The 19,463-nt window shown below is 41.3% G+C and overlaps 1 protein-coding gene across 2 annotated transcripts in view; it reads left to right on the forward strand.

The window, feature by feature from the left end:
* Positions 1-19,463, forward strand: part of LOC117467528 (b(0,+)-type amino acid transporter 1) — a 35,532-nt gene that overhangs the window by 5,627 nt on the left and 10,442 nt on the right. Inside the window, exon 1 of one of the 2 annotated variants that reach the window (XM_034111191.2) lies at positions 6,039-6,868. The exons of the other annotated variant lie outside the window; for it this stretch is intronic. Within the exon in view, the coding sequence (XP_033967082.1) occupies positions 6,170-6,868 (699 nt within the window). The 5' untranslated portion in view covers positions 6,039-6,169. Of the gene's footprint in view, positions 1-6,038; positions 6,869-19,463 lie in introns of those variants that run through there. 2 annotated transcript variants of the gene reach the window in all.

Consider the following 19,463-nt stretch of genomic DNA (forward strand, 5'->3'; position numbering starts at 1 on the left):
TCCATCCGAAATATACAATTAATCCTAGAAGTTCTGCTGTCTGTCTGCAATTTACTCGGCGCGAGTTTGGGGACTGTGACCGTAACGTATCGACATATCAGTAATGCATGACGCAGCAGACCCAACGTTTCGTTGCTCTGATTGGCTGTAGGTCTGTTCAAATTGCATTCGGAGGCATTTTGATCTGACCGCGGCCGCGCTGATATTATAACGCCAGAGAATTTTCACACCTTTAGTGTATAAAACTCCCCCACTACTTAGACTATTCCTGGCACCCCTCTAGCATAAGCCCGAATGGTCTCAACCATATTGCGTCAGTAACGTGCACTTGTTGTTACAGCTGAGCAGGATCACTTTGTGTGTTGTGGACACGACCGGTAGATTTTCGCAATCCGTGTTCTCAACATGCTTACTTTAACATATCTTTTCATGGTCGGGCTAAGGTAGGGCTAAGCCATTTCTTGGTATGGCTGTAGCCTACCCCAGCCATACCCTGGTGCCGCCACTGAGTAGACACCTACTTTTTTACGCCCATCTGGTGCACTCCACTCCAGGGGACCAGCCCTTTGTTATACCGTGGCACATCAGGGGGGGGGGGAGCTGAAACAAAGCTAAGAAAGGCTCTGCACCCATCCCTGTGGTGAACACAAATCAAAACTCTTATCATGCAATGGCAGCTTAAAGGCATCCGGGGGTAGTGGACAATAGAACATGTGGTTGGAGCACAGTAAACTCTCTATTGACATGTCAATGGTTTGGAAACTCAATTCCTGGTATCATGACATTCCCACCCAGTCTCATAAAAAAATGTGTAATAACTACGTTGGTCCACAACGTAGGCTGTAGTATTTCTACAAAAACGCCTCTGAAATTGTAGGATCCCTACGTTTTTGTTCACCATTCATTCCAATGGCTGGCGTCTATGTCACGTGATCTTCACATTTGTCCCTGCAGAAGAAAAAAAATGGCCGAACTTTGTTTTATTCTCGGTGTAAAATGCCTATTTTAAGGTTAGTTTGGCGATTAAAATGCCTTTTGATGTCATTTGATGCGAGAAATATGAGTTGTTATTTCAGATTATGTGTGCAGTGGATGTACATGATATTTAGTTTGCTAGTTATTACGAAGATTACTTCAAGAAATTGTGTCTATACAACGTTTTCATTGTTACCAAGGTGGTTGCTAGGGACGCTGCTATCGATATTATTTCTGTTATGTTGTGTAAAATTGTGTTATCTTTATTGCTACCCCCTTCCCCGTCAATGTATAGTGTTGGTCCACAGCGCAAACGTATTAGTTTAACAAAATCCGCATCTAAAATTGTGGCATAGTGTGGTGCCGAGAGATGGGAGTCGGAGGCGGGGTATCAAAGGTACAAGCTAGACTTTTATTTAGCATCTCAAAACACATGTAAACAGCTTCATGCCCGGGAAGCTGCCGGGAAGCGAAGACCGGCGGAGACAGGAAGTCCGGCTAACTAAAATGTCCGTGCAGAACAATACCCTAACCCATAGATCCGTGGGTGAATAATGTCAATCGCCACAATAGATACGTTATTTTCCCCTGTGCAATTCTCCATTTACTCAACAATAACACATAATTATCCTTGTGTTTATTTATTTGTTTGATTAATAAACACAAGTTGGAGTCCGTCAGGACCGAGGGTCGGAGCAGCTCATTTGCTTTACAGAATATTACACCCGGAAGTAAGTATTCTCTCCGCTTCGCTTGACAAACTCCGTGATAGTCCTCAAGCTCTGTAATTGGAGAGTGTGCAGAGCGTCGAACAGCACTTGAAATGAGATGGAACCACGGCAGACTGTCCAAAACTGGATTTGAACGGGTCCACCGCGTCCCCCCCTCCCCCACCCCGTCCCCAGAACTACACATGCTGGCTATTGTGTTTCGCAACATATTCTCTATCTATGGCACGTCTCTACTGGGAGTTGTAGTTTTAAAAGACGTTTTCGTATTTCCCATAATAAGAAGTTGCCAGTATTAAACTGTGTACATCCCTGGAGGTTTAGGGGACAGGAAACACTCAAATTTAAAACATATAATTAATAAATGGGTGAAAATTGCTTGTGCCCATAATGGGCAGCATTAATATATACCCACACGACAGCTAAGGTCAGAAGAGCTTTATTTTAACAGCTGGTCTTATGTTTGTGACCCCTCCTGTTGTTCATTGATGAGCCTGAAATATGCACTTGTCAAGGTTCAGAGGCACATTTTGCAAATATGGCAGTAGCCATCAATCATCTTAAGATAAGATGTACTTTATTGATCCCAAGTTGGAACATTTGCGTTACATCAGCATGTGTATAGTTGTAAATATGCAGTGATGATTATTTGTAAATCATTTAGTATAATCACACAAATTCTGTGTTTTATATTTAATAATTCTGTGTTCTTTATTTATTGATTGTTCAATACCTGACAAGGCCGGAGATGAAAAACTTGGGTCACAGGTTCCTCAACAGTGCATTACAAGACATCTATCAATATGTGTGTACCTCCACCATTACATTGTCATATTCTGCACATTTCTTATACTATCTACATACATCTTATAAGAGTATAATACATATGTATAATATCAGTTAAAATAAGTGCTTCAACATAGTTAACATTGCTGGAGGTATACACAGAGTTTTTCATTCATTGCATTACTACACCGTTTGTGTATATGATATGTCAATAAACCTTAGAAAATCTTGAAATCTTGAAAGGGATGTGCAAAATAGTCATTATATACAGTCTTTAATTAACTATTAGTAGAGAATAACGAGTAATGAACATACTTTATAGGGATTCTATTCATATCTAATAATAAAAATAATGAAATTCAATAACATGCTTTAACCACTAGGTGTCCCTTTATATCAGCTGTGCACCTTTATGGTATAAATACAGCCTATCTACCAATTGGATCAAATATAAAAGTCAGCCGAATTAGTATTGATACTGCAAGGAAACGTATTGTGTGAAAAGAAATGTAATATGTTGTTTAATTGTTGATATATTTATGATCCACGTCACGTTTCCAGTGTTGGCGGCAGTTCCTCATGTTTGTCTAGAAGTCTTCTCATCAGGGCTCTATAAATACAGAACTACGGCAGATATGTAACATTTAATGCAGCCGAACCGTGTATTACAATGCCGTTATGTGATGACTTTCAAAGAGAAAAGCAAGCACACTCGGAATAAAGTGTTTTCGGTCTGTTTCCGGTATTTGTTAATGACGATGTGATGTGAGATGTGAGACTGGAATTGCACAGGGGGAAATAACGTTTCTGCACCATTTTAGATGCGGATTTTGTTAAACTAATACGTTAGCGCTGTGGACCAACACTATACATTAACGGGGAAGGGGGTAGCAATAAAGATAACACCATTAAACAGTTACACAACATAACAGAAATAATATCGATAGCAGCGTCCCTAGCAACCACCTTGGTAACAATTAAAACGTTGTATAGACACCATTTCCTGAAGTAATCTTCGTAATAACTAGCAAACTAAAGATCATGTACATCCACTGCACACATAATCTGAAATAACAACTCGTATTTCTCGCATCAAATGACATCAAAACGCATTTTAATGGCCAAAGTAACTTTAAATAGTTATTTTACACCGAGAATAAAACGAAGTTCGGCCATGTTTTTTTTTTTCTGCAGGGAGAAATGTGAAGATCACGTGACATAGACGCCAGCCATTGGAATGAATGGTGAAAAAAAAACGTAAGGATCTTACAATTTCAGAGGCGTTTTTGTAGAAATACTACGTCCTACGTTGTGGACCAACGTAGTTATTACACGTTTTTTTGTGAGACTGGGTTGGACATTCTCAGAATTCCATGTGGATGCCAAACTATCAAATGCTGGATCACTCTTACTGGTTCTGACAGTTTTTTACATGGAAATAATCTTTTAGTACATACGAGGGGCTGATAGTGCCTGAACTCAGGTGTCTCTTTGTATTGCACATTATGTGGTTTTCATGGCTTTATCAAGTAATTTATTTAAGTGTATAAATGAGCACTCCCAATTGGCAGGGCATGGTACTTGAAGAAGGCAGGTTGGGAGTTAGTTGGCTTCGAACAAATATACATTCAATATTTTAGGGTTGTCTTTCTCACAAGTGTGGCTAAAGCTCCTTACACACCAAGCCGATTTTCGGCGTCGATAGATGTAGATAGATGTCGGGCCGTCGATGAGCGTCGTGTCGCCCTACTCAGATTGGTGTGTACTGCACCGTCGTGTCTTTTCGGCCGTGCCGACAGCTTCCGCCGCCGATTCGACATGTTGAATCGGGAGGCCGTCGGCCAAATAAATCACTTTGTGTATTCGTCATTCAAAAGAGGCAACAACTGGAAGACAGACTGCGTGATAACCGAGAGAAGAAGAACAGACTGCGTGATATAAACAAATAACAAATAGCGTGTGCGTTGCTCTTCGGTTTCTTCATTCCAGATTGCTATGATGAGAAATAAACTCTTGCGTCCAGCTGAGATGAAAATGAAAAAGAATAGCCATCTGTGTGTGCCTTCTTAATCGTTTGTTTGGTTCCCTCACTTCCGTTTCGCTTCTCATGCACTGATTCGCTAGCTGAACAGCCAATCAGAGTGATTTATTTGACCGACAGCCTTTGGCCGATTGCCTGCCGAATCGGTAGGTTTTCGGCCAAAAAGGTGTCGACACAACGGTGCGGGACACACCAATCTGAGTAGGGCGACACGACGCACATCGACGGCTAGACATCTATCGACGGCCGAAATCGGCCCAGTGTGTCTGGGCCTTAAGAGGCTTGTTTACACTAAATAGTTAGTGCTTGGTTATGACTAAAATAATGAATTACAGAGACGGGCTCACTTTAGTGGTAGTGTGGCGAACTTGGAATCCAGAAGGAGCTCAGAGTTAGACCGTTCATACCCATAGAGGGGAGGCAATTGAGTTGGTTTGAATAGCATGTTTCAAACACAGTCCCACACTAGAGCAAGGTTACTCTAAAAAGATGACAAAGTACAGTCTGAATCTTTCAGCGTTACTTAGAAAACAACCACACCTTAGCCTAGTGGAGTCAGGGAACCACAAAAAAAACATGGCTTACAAGCTGATGGTGTCAGTTAGAGTGAGGAGGTCAGAGGCCGTCAGTGTGTTGATTTATGCTGCACCATCCTGTGAGCTGTGGAGGTCTGTGACATCATCAGCCTAATTGACACAATCAAGTTGTACACCTGGTATTTTTTTTTCTGTGGTTTCTTGAGACCAAAATCCCTCTGATTATGTTTTATTTAATTCTTGAAACTGGATAGAAACCTCTGTCATTGTTTGGCAAGATTAGTTCATTGCTACTTTTGCAGGTTAATATTATTAATAAAAAAATGTAATTGACTAATGAAATATTATGCACTTTTATGGACAGCGATTCCTGGCAGTACAAAGTCATTAAAGTTATCTCAATTAATCAGCTGAACTAAGTGACCAGTTGCATGAAATATAAGACTATTTCCAGTCAACTAGGTGGCCGCAAAGGCCGACACGCAGGCCATTACAAAGAAGGTGGATTCAATTATATTGTATTAAAGGGCCTAAAATCTTATTTAATAAATCTCTGTTTTGCTTGACATACCTTGTTTCATTGAAAGAGAAAATCATTGTTGTACATCTTTAATTAAGCTAAAAAACAAGTTCTGAAATGTTATTATTAATATAATTTTAAACATTTTTAAAATGGGAGTCTAACAAGTTTTTCCCACATTTTTATGGAAGTTTCATAGAAAGAATTAAAGAATTACAATTTACTGTCAAAGAAATAACCTCAGCACAACTATTCTTTTTGAGATGTTCCTCAGTTTTGCAGACAATCTCAGACTACTTATTTACCCTGACTACCAAACATCTAACTACCACTGGTTAACACTCAAACCCATAATTTTTTTTAAATGATTGCAGTAAAAAGTTAAAACATAATTGTCTGTTAAGGGAAAACAACTGGATGTAATGGGCAAAGTCTCAGTTTAGTCGCCACTCCTCAGTTTAGTGGCTGATCGTTGTGACACGGCTCTATAATTGCCCAGCATATCACAGTTAATCTACAGCCAGTGTAGTGCATGTCCAGGGTTCACTGCGAATGCGTTTGAGAAGACAGCAGCTCTCTAACGATGGAAGGTAACACACAGAAGCTCAATCTGAAGAGGGAAGTGGGTCTCATAGCAGGTGTATCATTTATTGCTGGAACCATGATAGGTTCTGGGATTTTCATCTCCCCCCAGTACTTGCTGGCTGCTATCGGCAGCCCTGGGGCAAGCTTTATAATCTGGACTTGCTGTGGGTTGATATCCATCTTGGGAGGGCTCTGCTACGCTGAACTGGGAACAGTCATACCAGAGTCTGGAGGAGAATTTATCTACATGCTGCGGACGACAGGGAAAGTGATGGCTTTTCTGTTTTCCTTCAGCTTCATCATGGTCATGAGGCCTGCCAGTGCCACAGGAATTGCTCTGAGCTTTGCTGAATATGTTGTTGCCCCCTTCTACAGCGGCAGCACCCCTCCACAGTTGGTGGTGAAATGCGTGGCTGCAGGAGCTATCTTGGGCCTGGCCATAGTCAACTGTCTGAGCGTACGCATGGCCACCGGCATCCAGGTGGTTTCCATGGTATTCAAACTAGTCGCACTGGCCGTGATCATATTGGGAGGCGTTGTGATGCTTTTCCAGGGACACACTGAGAACTTTGAAGAGCCCTTTGAGAACACAAAGGCTGATGTCAGCTCCATTGGCATTGCTTTCTATCAGGGCTTGTGGTCCTTTGATGGGTGGAACACTTTGAATTTTATAACTGAGGAACTGAAACATCCAGAAGTAAGACTTGATGAAATGCAAATGTTAATTTGACATCATATACATGTGCAATTAACTATGATACAATCTTCACATTGTAGATTTACTTTCAACTTCGTTTCTTTTTTGTTTCCTCATGGTTTATTAATTTTGTTGGGCACTCAATACTTAACATACAAAACGATAAATTCACATTGGTCAAGAACACCTATCCCTTACCACATACATCATCTCATATTAATCATACTTGAGTTACATTTTGAATGCAGGACTTTTACTTGTAACAGCGGATTCCAGCACTGTGGTACTGCTGATACAACTTGAACTATATCTCTGAGGAGCTCAAAAGAACCGAGGTGAGACTTTGAGGACATGTGTGTGTTTCCTGCAATCAAAGTCTTATCTAACTGTGGTTAGATAAGGTTTGTGTATGTAAGTGTTTTTATCATGTGATAGTGTGCAGTGATTGTAAAGAAAGATCATAAATCAATATGAAATTAATAAATGCCCCTAAATAATGACACTAACTGCACTTGACATATGAGAACATCTAAAGCTTATAAACCCTAATTCCTGGAAGGGACGCCACATTTTCCCCCAAACAATTCACAACAATTATTAAAATACATTTTTCTAGTTTAAGTGATGAATTATGTTTTCTTTAACCATCAAGTTGGAATATTACAGAATAGTTTTAGGTAGAAAAAGCAGGTCACGCAGATGGTTTTAGGTAGGTAATAATTGTTTTCTTCACTTAAAGGTAGGGTAGGTAAGAATGGAGAAACCAGCTTGAGTGCGCTAGAATTTGGTTTGGTTTATGCACGAGATGGAAGGCTGACAGGCAGGTAGGCCATCGAGTTATTTTAGCTGGGTCGTGCTTTTTACAGCGCTACGGCTTCCACAGATGACATTTTTTAATGTATTTATTGTCAAAGCATTTAATATATTCATTGCTATCAGGATGTTAAGAGCATTTCATGGAATATAACAAAAAGTGTTTCTGAAGTTAATTACCTGCCCCACCTTTAATGTGTTATCTGGGCTGTTTTTTTAAGATTGAAATTCGAAATGGATAATTTGATATTAAAAAATATTTGTAGAATTGTATGATGCTTGACAAAGATTGACACAAATTCTATCAGGGCTTGTGGTAATTTGGTGGATGGAGAACTTAGAATTATCTTAGTGAGGAGCTAAAACATCCAGAAGTAAGAGTTTACTTTTGGCAAATTTAACTGGAGATACTCTTTGCTGAGCAGTGGCGAGCCGTGACTTTTATACCTAGGCCCTCTGACCCCCCCTCGAAAGAAAATAAGAGATATTACGTCATAGCGTATACTTCAGCGGAATATCAAAACAGCAGCCCGGGGTGCAAAACGCATCAAAGAAAGCGACCCTCTACCACTATGCTCTACCACACAAAACATACAACACCATTTATATAAACACCTATCATGACAGGGCACCCACAGCCAAGTAACAATTACAAATGAATTAAGGCGACACAGCGGCCCACATTGAAAATGACTTTGGACTACCTTTGATGATCAAATCACTGAAACACAAAGTCCATCCTCCTGTCCTTTTGGATGAAGCACTTGCAGGTCATTCAGCTGATCCTTTGCCACTCAATCTTGAAAATGACTCGGTTAATAATTTCGCAACGATGTCATCATCACTATCACTGACATGAGCCATCATGAACGAATTTATGCTAATCATAAATCTATCGATTAGATTTATGATTCGAAAATAATAACAGTAGGGTAGACATGTGGATATTATCCGGCTGAACAAAACGTTCATTTATCTAACAGGTTCGTTTTCCACAGACCTTATTTCCAGCTATTTTCCAAAATCCTATGGAGAAAACCCGTTGCTTTCTGTCGAGGGAATCCGAGCGAAGCTTACTTCCGGGTTTTAGGACGCGTGACTGCACCAGAGCCATTTAATAGAAGAGTTACGACATCTCCGTTCACTCCAATGGACCACTTTTTTACAGCAATGGCGGATCGTGGAGCCTCTCAATCGTTCCCCGGAAGTTAGCGCCAAGGCTGGCAGAGCTGTGGAGTTGCTGCATAATAGACCGTTCGTGACGGACTTTTAAAGGTAAGAAGAAGTTTAAAGATGTATATTGCGGATATGATCAGTACATCTGATTCAAATGAACATGTGTATTAAAGGATGTCAGTGGATTATCCCTAAATTAGTAGATTTAGGGAACGTTTACAGATAACAGATTAAGCTAGCATACCGAAGCAAGTTAGCAACACACGTTGAACAGCCTTTTAATTGTAAATTCCGTTCTCTTAATGTAATTTCGTCCAACATGTTGAATTAGAGAAGAGGGGCTTCTAAACGGGATTGTATGCGGGGATGGAGGGAGTTAAATATTAGATAAATATAACTTTGGTGCGTGTAAGAGTGAGTGTTTTTAGCAGAGCCATATTGTGTCCTTGTGATTCTGTTGATTATTACCTGTCTGTATAATGTTGCAGCTCAGCTGATTCTGGATTGATGGCAAAGGGAGAGGGACTTAAGTGAGAGTGAAAACACCAGGTACGTTTAATACTACTGTTTTATATAAGTAAACACGTTATCTCCCCAAGGCAATAGGTGTGCTATATAGGTGTGTATAACCCTTTCTCCTGTCTGTTACTCCCTCTCTCAGCACAAGAACCAGAGGGGGGTTCAATGGAGCCTGAATACCTGCACTGAGACCCTCACCCTGCACCCTGAGTCTCAACTCTCAGTGTTTTTCAAGCCTTTCCCTGTTTTTTTGTATTAAACAAGACATTAAGCTTTCCCAATGGTGTGGTTTTCATTTTGTGAAAAGGTGCAAATGCAGTGTTTATATATAAATCACATATTTTGTTGCTGTTGGTCGTGAAATTGCTCCTGCTGACTTGAGCCAGCCATTTTTTCCTCCGCTCTGTGTCAGTGGGGAAGCCGTACATTCGTACTCCTTTCTCTGAGCGATTTGAGCATCCCCAGGCAGCACAGCAAACCATGGTGGCGACTAGGAGGCAGCACAGCAAACCAGGACAACACGGAGGAAAAGGCACCGACAAACTGCATGATATGCTCTTCTATGTTTATTGAATTCCATGTATTTGCAATGGATGTTCCTAAAACAACACATTTAACATCATCATCATCATATCCTGTCGGTCTCCTGTCCTTTCTGAAAGCCATAAAGACGACATTAGTCATTTAGATAACTTGTGTCCTCAATTACCAGGGGATTACTGAAACTACCATGAATTTAAGAAAATGGTAGAAATGAATACAATCTGAATTTTAAAGCATTACTTTAGATCCCTTCCCTCTAAATGTATCAATAAACATTAGAAAGTGATCCTCCTGACTACCATACAAGTTTAAGAAGATAATATTGGTTTGAAAGAATTCAAAGCTATAAATAAACAGCAACAGGCTCTTTAACCAAGGCACTGTTAGTAACATGTAAACTAGTTGTTCACACTAATCCTAATATTATCACTTAATATTAGCAAATTCGATTTTATTTTTTAAAACATATTGATGTAAATACATACACATATCGATTTGTTGTATAAATATTGCAAATCAAAACCTTTATTCACTAATAATTACCAAAAATCGTAGTTCTATCTCCTGTTATCAATGCATTCACATTGCCCGCCATGAACTTCCGGGGAACGATCCTCGTCTACATGAACCACGTGACGATAACCGTTTTTGGACTTCCGGTGTCGTAACTCTTCTATTAAATAGCTCTGGACTGCACCACTTGCATAGACCTCACAGCGGGCGGAACTTGTCATAAAGTCCACGAAAATAAAGCCCGCCCATTTAGAGGGAAGATATGATTGTTCAATTGTACTGTCATTTGATATTACGCTCTCATTGAGTTACTATAGCGGGCCCTCTGTGAATGTAGAGAGGGACCAACAAGCTCTCCCGTCTTCATATAACTAGAGACGGCATTTAACCCTTCACATTCCAACAGAAACTGAACAGGCAGATTCGAAGGATTTATTTATTTGGAAATATTATTTTAAATACAATTAAATCAAGTTATTTTGGTAAAACTAATGAAAAATGTAACAACAAAAAAATATTAAAAATAATATTTAAAAGAAAATGTTTTTTTTTTATGTTTTCAAATATTATTTTTTGGAATATCTTAGGCCCTCACAGAGGGCCTAGAGGGCCCTGACGGCTCGCCACTGTTGCTGAGTATTACTGTATAAGAGTTGTATCCCATCCTTTGTGGAGGGGGCATAGTTTAAGTAAGCCATGCCCATTTCCCTGGTGGTGGTCCCTCTTCTAATCAAAAGGCTCTTGGGATCTCACTTGCAGGGACACGACACCAGGGGTGGACGACTGAATGCTTTGAATGTTCTAGGACTGCCTTGAAAGACCCTTTAATAACTTTAAACAAATTCCCTGGGAACCAGTATGCTTTTCCTCTCTCCCTCCCCCCTCTCTCCCCCTCTCTCCCTCTCCTGACAGCCTGTCAGTAATGAGTGACCCGACAGTGAAGAATACATATATTTATAATGACTAGTTTAGCTTGTTCCAGAGGTAGATAAAATAGCTAAGTGTGTTAGGTCTAACTCTTGTGTGTTTCGTTCCGCTTACCGGTCCGGCGGGCGGAGCTGCAGGGTTTCTGCTTCACACACGTTGCATACCGCTATTTTACTGTCTTTTTCTGACACCTTAAAATAATGCCAGACCGGTGAAGCCATTTTGGCGAGCTTGTTTTGCCGCACACAGAGAAAAGTGTCATGTATTTTACGTCATGCGATCGGCATCGGAAATTATCACTATAGGTATTCATTCCATCCAAATACAACTGTTGTGAAAAGAAAACGAAAAAAAAAAAACATACTCTGTTATGCTCTTAGGCCCCACGAACCCGAAATCGCGTCATTTGCAGGAAACGACGTCTAAGGAACCTTAATATTTAATAAACTATGAATATTTTATATCCATATAACGGGAAAAAACTAATTTAACTGATCTTTTTCATTTATTTTTAAAAAAAAAACACAATGCTAACAGTGAGCCTCTGAATTAGCCCCGAGCGAAAAATGCTAACCTATTACTGCACCGAAAATCACTCCTAGCTCCCTTATTACTTATCCTAGCTCCACATTCATCACATTGTTTATGATCGTAAAGACACAGAATCTAACGGTGCCCACCTCAACACTGAAAGATACAAACTCGCGAGGTTATCAACAAAAACGTACATCAAAACAAGTGGCGCTAGGCAGGGATGCACGATATTGGGTTTTTGAAACCGATACCGATAACTTCCTGCTTCTCAAGACCGATACCGATAACCGATAATAAAAAAGATTTACGCCACTAATTATTTTAACACGATTAACGCATGTGTATTTTTTTTCCTTGGCCGCCCCGTAGTTTCAGAGCGCATCGAGTTTAAAATACCATTTACAAGCTGATGCTGACAGCCCCGCTCCTGCCGCCCGCTTGTGGCAGACCACACTTCCATACATAGCTCCAACGCGCACACACACACACACAGACACACAATCACACACACACACACACACACACACTTTGTATTGTATTATTGTCTTCGTACGCTTTTAACACACCATCGTAGCGATGGCGATGTTTCAGGTGACTGATCAGGTTCGAAGTATTAGGGAGCGCTGGATTTGTGAAGAACTCCCCTCTTCCTAAACCACAAATACCACAGTACTGGCAAAACGGGAGGAGCCGAGTGAAAAATAAGCGCCCCTCATCCTAATCCACCCACACCGCAGTATTTTTTTCTTTTTTTTTACCCAAAAAATATATTGTATATTATCGGGGCTATTAATACTGGTATCGGGTTTATCGGGATGACGTCATAATTCCTAATATCGGACCGATAATTATCGTGCATCCCTAGCGCTAGGTACTAACATGAGCTAGGCTAACATGGCTTACCTTCCTCTTTGTCTGGTCTAAAATGGCATTAAAACGATAAAAACGATGATGTAGTTAATCCATAGGTTAATATCCAATGGGGCTGTGTCCCCTTTGAAATGTTCTGATAATCTATAAGCAATAAAACTGCAATTCCGTTATCTGTTGTCCGCTCTGTGCTCCGTGCGAAATCAAATCAAAATGTGTTTACCTCAATTCTTTGGCGTTTCTGCATTGCCCGGCTCTTTCGTTCTTTCGGTTGTTTTTTGTGCTCAAATATGGAGGGGACGGCTCCGGGTTTCGGCCTCCGATGTACTTTAAATGCTTCTCCACCAACAGACTTGACGATGGCAGGATCAACATCGTATGCATCAGACGCGAAGTGGTCAGAGCACAACTTGCTCCATTTTGTTGGCTGCCAGCCAACACGATTCACTAAAAGAGTCCAGTTTCGGCGGATGATTTTGTCTTGGGGAAATGAATGAAAAATTCTCCCAGATCCCGCACCGTTCGTACATCCGAAAGCACAACAATAACCCATGTTTTGCGTGATTTCGCGGATATAATTCAGAGTTTTCTTTTCGAAAAACACCGCTGACATGTGAACAGCGCACGAGACTGCAGAGTCGGGATATTTGGCCCAGAGACTGTTTGGCCAAAATGACGTCACGCGCGCAGAGGCTGCTGGGAATGACATGTCAGAAATTCAGACGGCTTTGGGTCGAGTTTTGTATCAATAAAAAGCTTTTTTTTCGGGTGTATTATCTCGATTTAAATAAAATAAAAAATACAGGCAGTCTTAAAAACAACATTTCTATAAAAATGTAGCATATTTGGAAGCCTTGCATTTGATCTTTAAAGCCAAACCGCGAAACTCCTCACAGCTGACACCGACAACAACAACAACAACAACAATGGCCGATTGTGCTCCAGCTTCCTCTGTGCCTCTTCGAAAGACCAGATTCCCAGCAGGTAGCTGGTCTCTTCAGTGGACCACTGCTGCTTGTTAAGTTTCTCCATCGTTGTGTACAAACTGGATAAAACTCGGGGTTTTTGTTGTTGTTCAGGAGTTGATCCCGCCCCTGCCCCCGCCTCGACGTAAGCGTGACGTATGCAGTGCTTTTGCTCTGGCCGGACAATTTTTGAGATGGGTCTGGCTGCAGACCACAGCAAGGAGGCGTATCGTATAGGGGCGGATCGTATAGGGGCGTTTCCTAACTTTTTTTATCCAATAGCAACTTAAGGGTTTTCCAGCTGCTTTTATAAATCCTCGCAGAAGAAGTCATTCGTATAGTGATGGGAATTCCGGCTCTTCTTGGTGAGCCGGATCATTTTCATTTCATTTCATTTCAAACCTTTATTTAACCAGATTGGTCCCATTGAGATCATAGATCTCTTTTTCAAGGGAGACCTGCTCGGCTCACCAAGAAGAGCCGGCTCTTTTGGCTCCCAAAGGGCTCTTCAGTTTACCACATATTATACCTTTTAATTAAATCAAATGTAGCCCTGTTTTGACTAATGATTTATATGTGTACACATATATCACTTAAATTATTCAAGACATCCTTTGTACTGAAGTAAAAATTACATGTTTAATATAAATTATTTGCTGTGGCCAATTGTTTTCATTGCATTTACAGACCCGTGTAACTCTCTGATACCACCCAATGAATGCATTGACTTGCCTGTAGAACCACGCTACACAAAACAGATAGCAACACCTATAAAAACTATTTTAAAAAAGGGGCTACTGTATCAACCTATATAAAGTATATAAATATAGTTTTTCTCCCTGCAGGAGAGGGGAGCGTGCTTTGAGATCAGCTGCTAGGCTGCAGCGGGGAGAAGAGGAGGACAAAAAGAGATCTCCGTCCTCCGTGTTTTATTCTTATAGAAGTAAGAAGAGAAGTAATGAGGCAGAAACCCTCCTTTTTACGCAGCGGTCCAGACATAGACATCATAGCTACGGCGACACATATTCAGTTGCCAGTTACTTTTGGCATTAGGGCAGGGATATCTTTCAAGGTTTGACATAATGAATTGTGCTACTTTTAAAGCAAGCAACGATGTTTTCAAATCTGTAATCAAAAAGCTCCTCAAAAACACTATAGAAGCAGTTCCTGCCGTTGTTACGTTAGTTCAAACAGTAACAACGGACTACTTTTCTTAGCGGATGCATTTCAATTTAAATCAATACATACAACTATTTTTTAAATCAATACAATCTTTTTCTAAATCCATAAAAGCATTTCAATTATTATTGGGAGTCATGTCGTTACTTTGTTGAGAATGTGGCCATGTGTAATAAGCGGGATAATGTCCACATTGCACATTGCATAATGTGCCTTCATGCCGATCTAGATCCCTCCGCAAAAACAAAACAAAAAACGCTCGTTCGCGGGCGAGAGCCGGTGTTGTGCCGTAGATTGAAGCCTTGCCGTAGATTGAAGCCCTGTTCGCGGGGACGCGCAAACGTGACGTCATCGCCTGTATTGAGCGTTCGTCTAGTTTAATAAGCTTTTCTCTCTCTTTTGAATGATATATTTCCCATCAGATTAAACAGCAAACGGCTGAATAAATAATGTGCATACAATTGCGAGGAGGGTCGTTTTAAGGACACTTCAGTTTTTGAGTGCAGTCCCACTCTGTTATATTCCTCCTTCCTACAGAACAGACAATGACAGTCAGTATAGTCCTATTTCTTAAAACCTTCTCTGTTGTTTAAGTGTCTGATAACCACGAATAGTAAGCAATTATATGACAGAAATAACATATGTCAGACACTGTGTTATTTTAATCAAACCTAAAAGACAATGTGTTCAAACTGGCTTTACTCACTTTAATTGCTCCTTTGAATGTAATTTTCCTCTGTGGTTTCCTACTCAACACATGTTTGTATTGTAATGCCACTCATATTTTATTTTTTATTGTATTTTAAGGTGACATTGAATGCTTTGAAAGGTGCCCTAAAATAAAGTGTATTATTGATCTTATATCTGTGCCTATATCACACTATTAATGTTCCTTATTTTAGAGCTGCACTGTTCTCTATAACATGTTCAGCAGAGCAGGTATTTCTCCTGCTAGATATGGCACCCCCCCCCCCCTACAACTTTCTCCAGGACAGTCACAACTTCACCAAAATCACACTGGTGCTTGCTGTTCCCCTCTAGTTTGTGCTCACAAAAGCATTTCACTCTGGGCCCAGCAGGTACAAAAATAAAGAGGGGCTTCCATATCCGGCAGACAGTGCCGTTGCTAGAGCTGCCGGATTTTGAAGCGCCCCCTGTAATTTTGGCCAGGAAAGTCACAATGTCACACTGGTGTTGCCTGTTACCCTCTAGTTTATGCTCACCAAAGCATTTCACTCTGGGCCTTGCAGGGGGAAAACTAAAGAGGGGCTTCAAAATCCGGCAGATCAGGTGTTGGTGCTGCCGGATTTGGAACCCCCCCTATATCTTTCTCCAGGACAGTCACAACTTCACCAAAATCACACCGGTGTTGCATGTTCCCCTCTAGTTTATGCTCACAAAAGCATTTCACTCTGGGCCGAGCAGGTACAAAAATAAAGAGGGGCTTCCATATCCGGCAGTGCAGTTGCTAGAGCTGCCGGATTTTGAAGCGCCCCCTGTAATTTTGGCCAGGTCTTTAGTTTTTGACTTGCTGGGCGCAGAGTGAAATGCTTTTGTGAGCACAAACTAGAGGGGAACAGCCAGCACCAGTGTGATTTTGGTGAAGTTGTGACTATCCTGGACAAAGATATAGGGGGGGTTCCAAATCCGGCAGGAGAAATACCTGCTCTGAACATGTTATGTGAGAACAGTGCAGATCTTCCCTATTGACACCAGGATTAACCTAGTCTAAAATAAGGAACATTAATAGTGTGATAGAAAATTATATGTAATGTAATAGAGGCACAGATATAAGATCAATAATACACTTTATTTTAGGGCACCTTTCAAAGCATTCAATGTCACTTTAAAATACAATTTAAAAAAAATAGTTGCATTACAATACAAACATGTGTTGAGTAGTAATATATAAAAATGATATTCAAAGGAGCAATTGAAGTGAGTGAAGCCAGTTTGAACACATTATCTTTTAGGCTTGATTGAAAATAACAGTGTCTGACATGATCATGTGATATCATTACTGTTATATCATTGCTTACTATTCGTGGTTATCAGACACTTAAACAACAGAGAAGGTTTTAAAAAATAGGACTATAGTGACAAATCACATATTATCCTGTCATTGTCTGTTCTGTAGGAAGGAGGAATATAACAGAGTGGGACTATACACTCAAAAACGTAAGTTTATTCCAATACGAAGATTGTGACAGATATGAAAAACGTGTCCTTAAAACGAGCCTCCTCGCAATTGTATGCACATTATTTATTCAGCCGTTTGCTGTTTAATCTGATATATCATTCAAAAGAGAGAAAAAAGCTTTGAAAAGGGTGAAAAAAGCTTAGAAAACGGCGAACGCTCAAAACAGGCGATGACGTCACCTTTGCGCGTCCCCGCGAACAGGGCTTCTGTCACTACCCGATCCGTCACCCTGCCCGATCGGTTCTGCGCATGTGCGAGAGGGTCCGCCATGTTGGACAACTCCGGACGGCAACACCAGATGGACACTTGACACAGTGGCTTTTAGCAAAGCTCAAAAAGAAAACTCGAGAGAGATGAGTTATTGTTATTACAACGTGACTTCACTATTATTAACAACTCTTTTTATTGGGTTCTTTTATTTGGGGTTAAGTACATTGTCAGAATAAGTGAGGAATGAATTTAACTTCTGTTAGACAGCCATATGCCATACATTTTTGCATACATTCACAGTAAATATTTATTCAGTATGATAGCTGTCTAACAGAAGTTAAATCTATTTCTCACTTATTCTGACAATGTACTTAACCCCAAATAAAAGAACCCAATAAAAAGAGTTGTTAAATAATAGTGAAGTCACGTTGTAATAACAATAACTCATCTCTCTCGGTTTTTCTTTTTGAGCTTTGCTAAAAGCCACTGTGTCAAGTGTCCATCTTGGGTTGCCGTCCGGAGTTCCGGACCATCTCGCACATGCGCAGAACCGATCGGGTAGGGTGACGGATCGGGTAGTGACAGCTTCAACCTACGGCATAACACCGGCTCCCGTCGTTCACTATAGGATCCGCCCCTATACGATCCGCCTCCTTGCTGCGGTCTGCAGCCAGACTCGATTGCAATTTTTTGGTGCTTGAAATGAACCGGATTCCGGAGCTAAGAATCTGCTCCGCTGCGGTGTGAATAGGAAAACCCGGTGCTTTTCAAGCTCCAGCTCCGAACCGGCCCTGAAACACCGTTGGTGTGAATGAGGTATAAGAGCAGTTGTCTGCCCGTTACATCTGCAGTGTTTTCCCAATCATCGCTCCGATATGACCATGACGGACACAGGACCTAAAGCCCTTAAAATGAGGCGGGAAATTGGGCTGATTGGTGGTGTAGCACTAGTATCAGGAACAATGATCGGATCCGGTATATTCATGTCCCCTCAGTTTGTAATGGGCTACGTTGGAAGCCCTGGAGCAAGTCTGGTGATCTGGGCTTTCTCTGGAGTTGTAGCTATGTTTGCAGCACTGTCCTATGCAGAGCTTGGGACGATCATCCAGGAATCTGGTGGAGAATTCATCTACATACTGAGGATCTATGGTTCATGCCCTGCTTTTTTTGCAGCAATCACTTTTGTTGTGGTTGTGAAGCCGTTTGGCATTGCAGCAATGGCGATTAGCATTGCAGAATATGCTCTAGCACCCTTTTACAACTGCTGCCAACCTCCTGATCTGGTAGTGAAGTGTGTTGCAGCTGTGGCTATACTGGTCGTCGCCATAGTAAACATATTGAATTCCCGGATTGCCGTCAGAATCCAAGTGGTGTTCTTGGTGGCCAAAGTGCTGGTGTTGACATTTATTGTTATCGGAGGAATAGTGAAGCTCGTACAGAGCAGCAGTGTCATTGTGGAAAATTTGAAAGTTGAGAATGCATTTAAGGCCCTGACACACCAAGCAGTCACCAGAGGACTAGCCGACGCTGAAGTCGGCTGTTGCCTGGCCGTGTTCTCCTGCGTTTTGGCCATGTGTCGCACGGGAACACACCGCACCGACTTCAGTGCGTGAGTGGCAATAACTCTCCTTACCAGCAGGCGGCGGTAGTGTGTATTCGTCATTCAAAAGAGGCAACAACCGGAAGACAGAGAAGAAGAAGAGTATCTTTTCTCCGTAATATCATACAGAGCTGGCCTCTCCTGGATCAAGGTGATGAGCAGGTCTTCATTTGCATCATTCCAGATCGCCATGATGAGATGAAAATGAATAGCAGTCTGTGTGTGCCTTCTTAAATCGTTTGTTTACGTCCCTCACTTCCGCTTCACTTCTCATGCACTGATTTGCTAGCTGAACAGCCAATCAGAGTGATTATTTGGTCCGACTGCCAGACCCGATGCATGGCCGATTCAACATGTTGAATCGGCCATGCATCGGGTCTGGCAGTCCAAATAAGGCGTGTCACGGTCGACGGTGTGGGACACACCAACCTGACTACGGCGCCGCGAATGCCCGACAGCCTCTGACGGCCTCTGACTCCCAAAATCGGGTTGGTGTGTCAGGGCCTTTAAAGGCACTCAGTACTCTTTGAGCACTCTGGGAATGAG

Source organism: Pseudochaenichthys georgianus, chromosome 22 (genome assembly GCF_902827115.2).
Source record: "Pseudochaenichthys georgianus chromosome 22, fPseGeo1.2, whole genome shotgun sequence".
Classification (NCBI taxonomy): Eukaryota; Metazoa; Chordata; class Actinopteri; order Perciformes; family Channichthyidae; genus Pseudochaenichthys; species Pseudochaenichthys georgianus.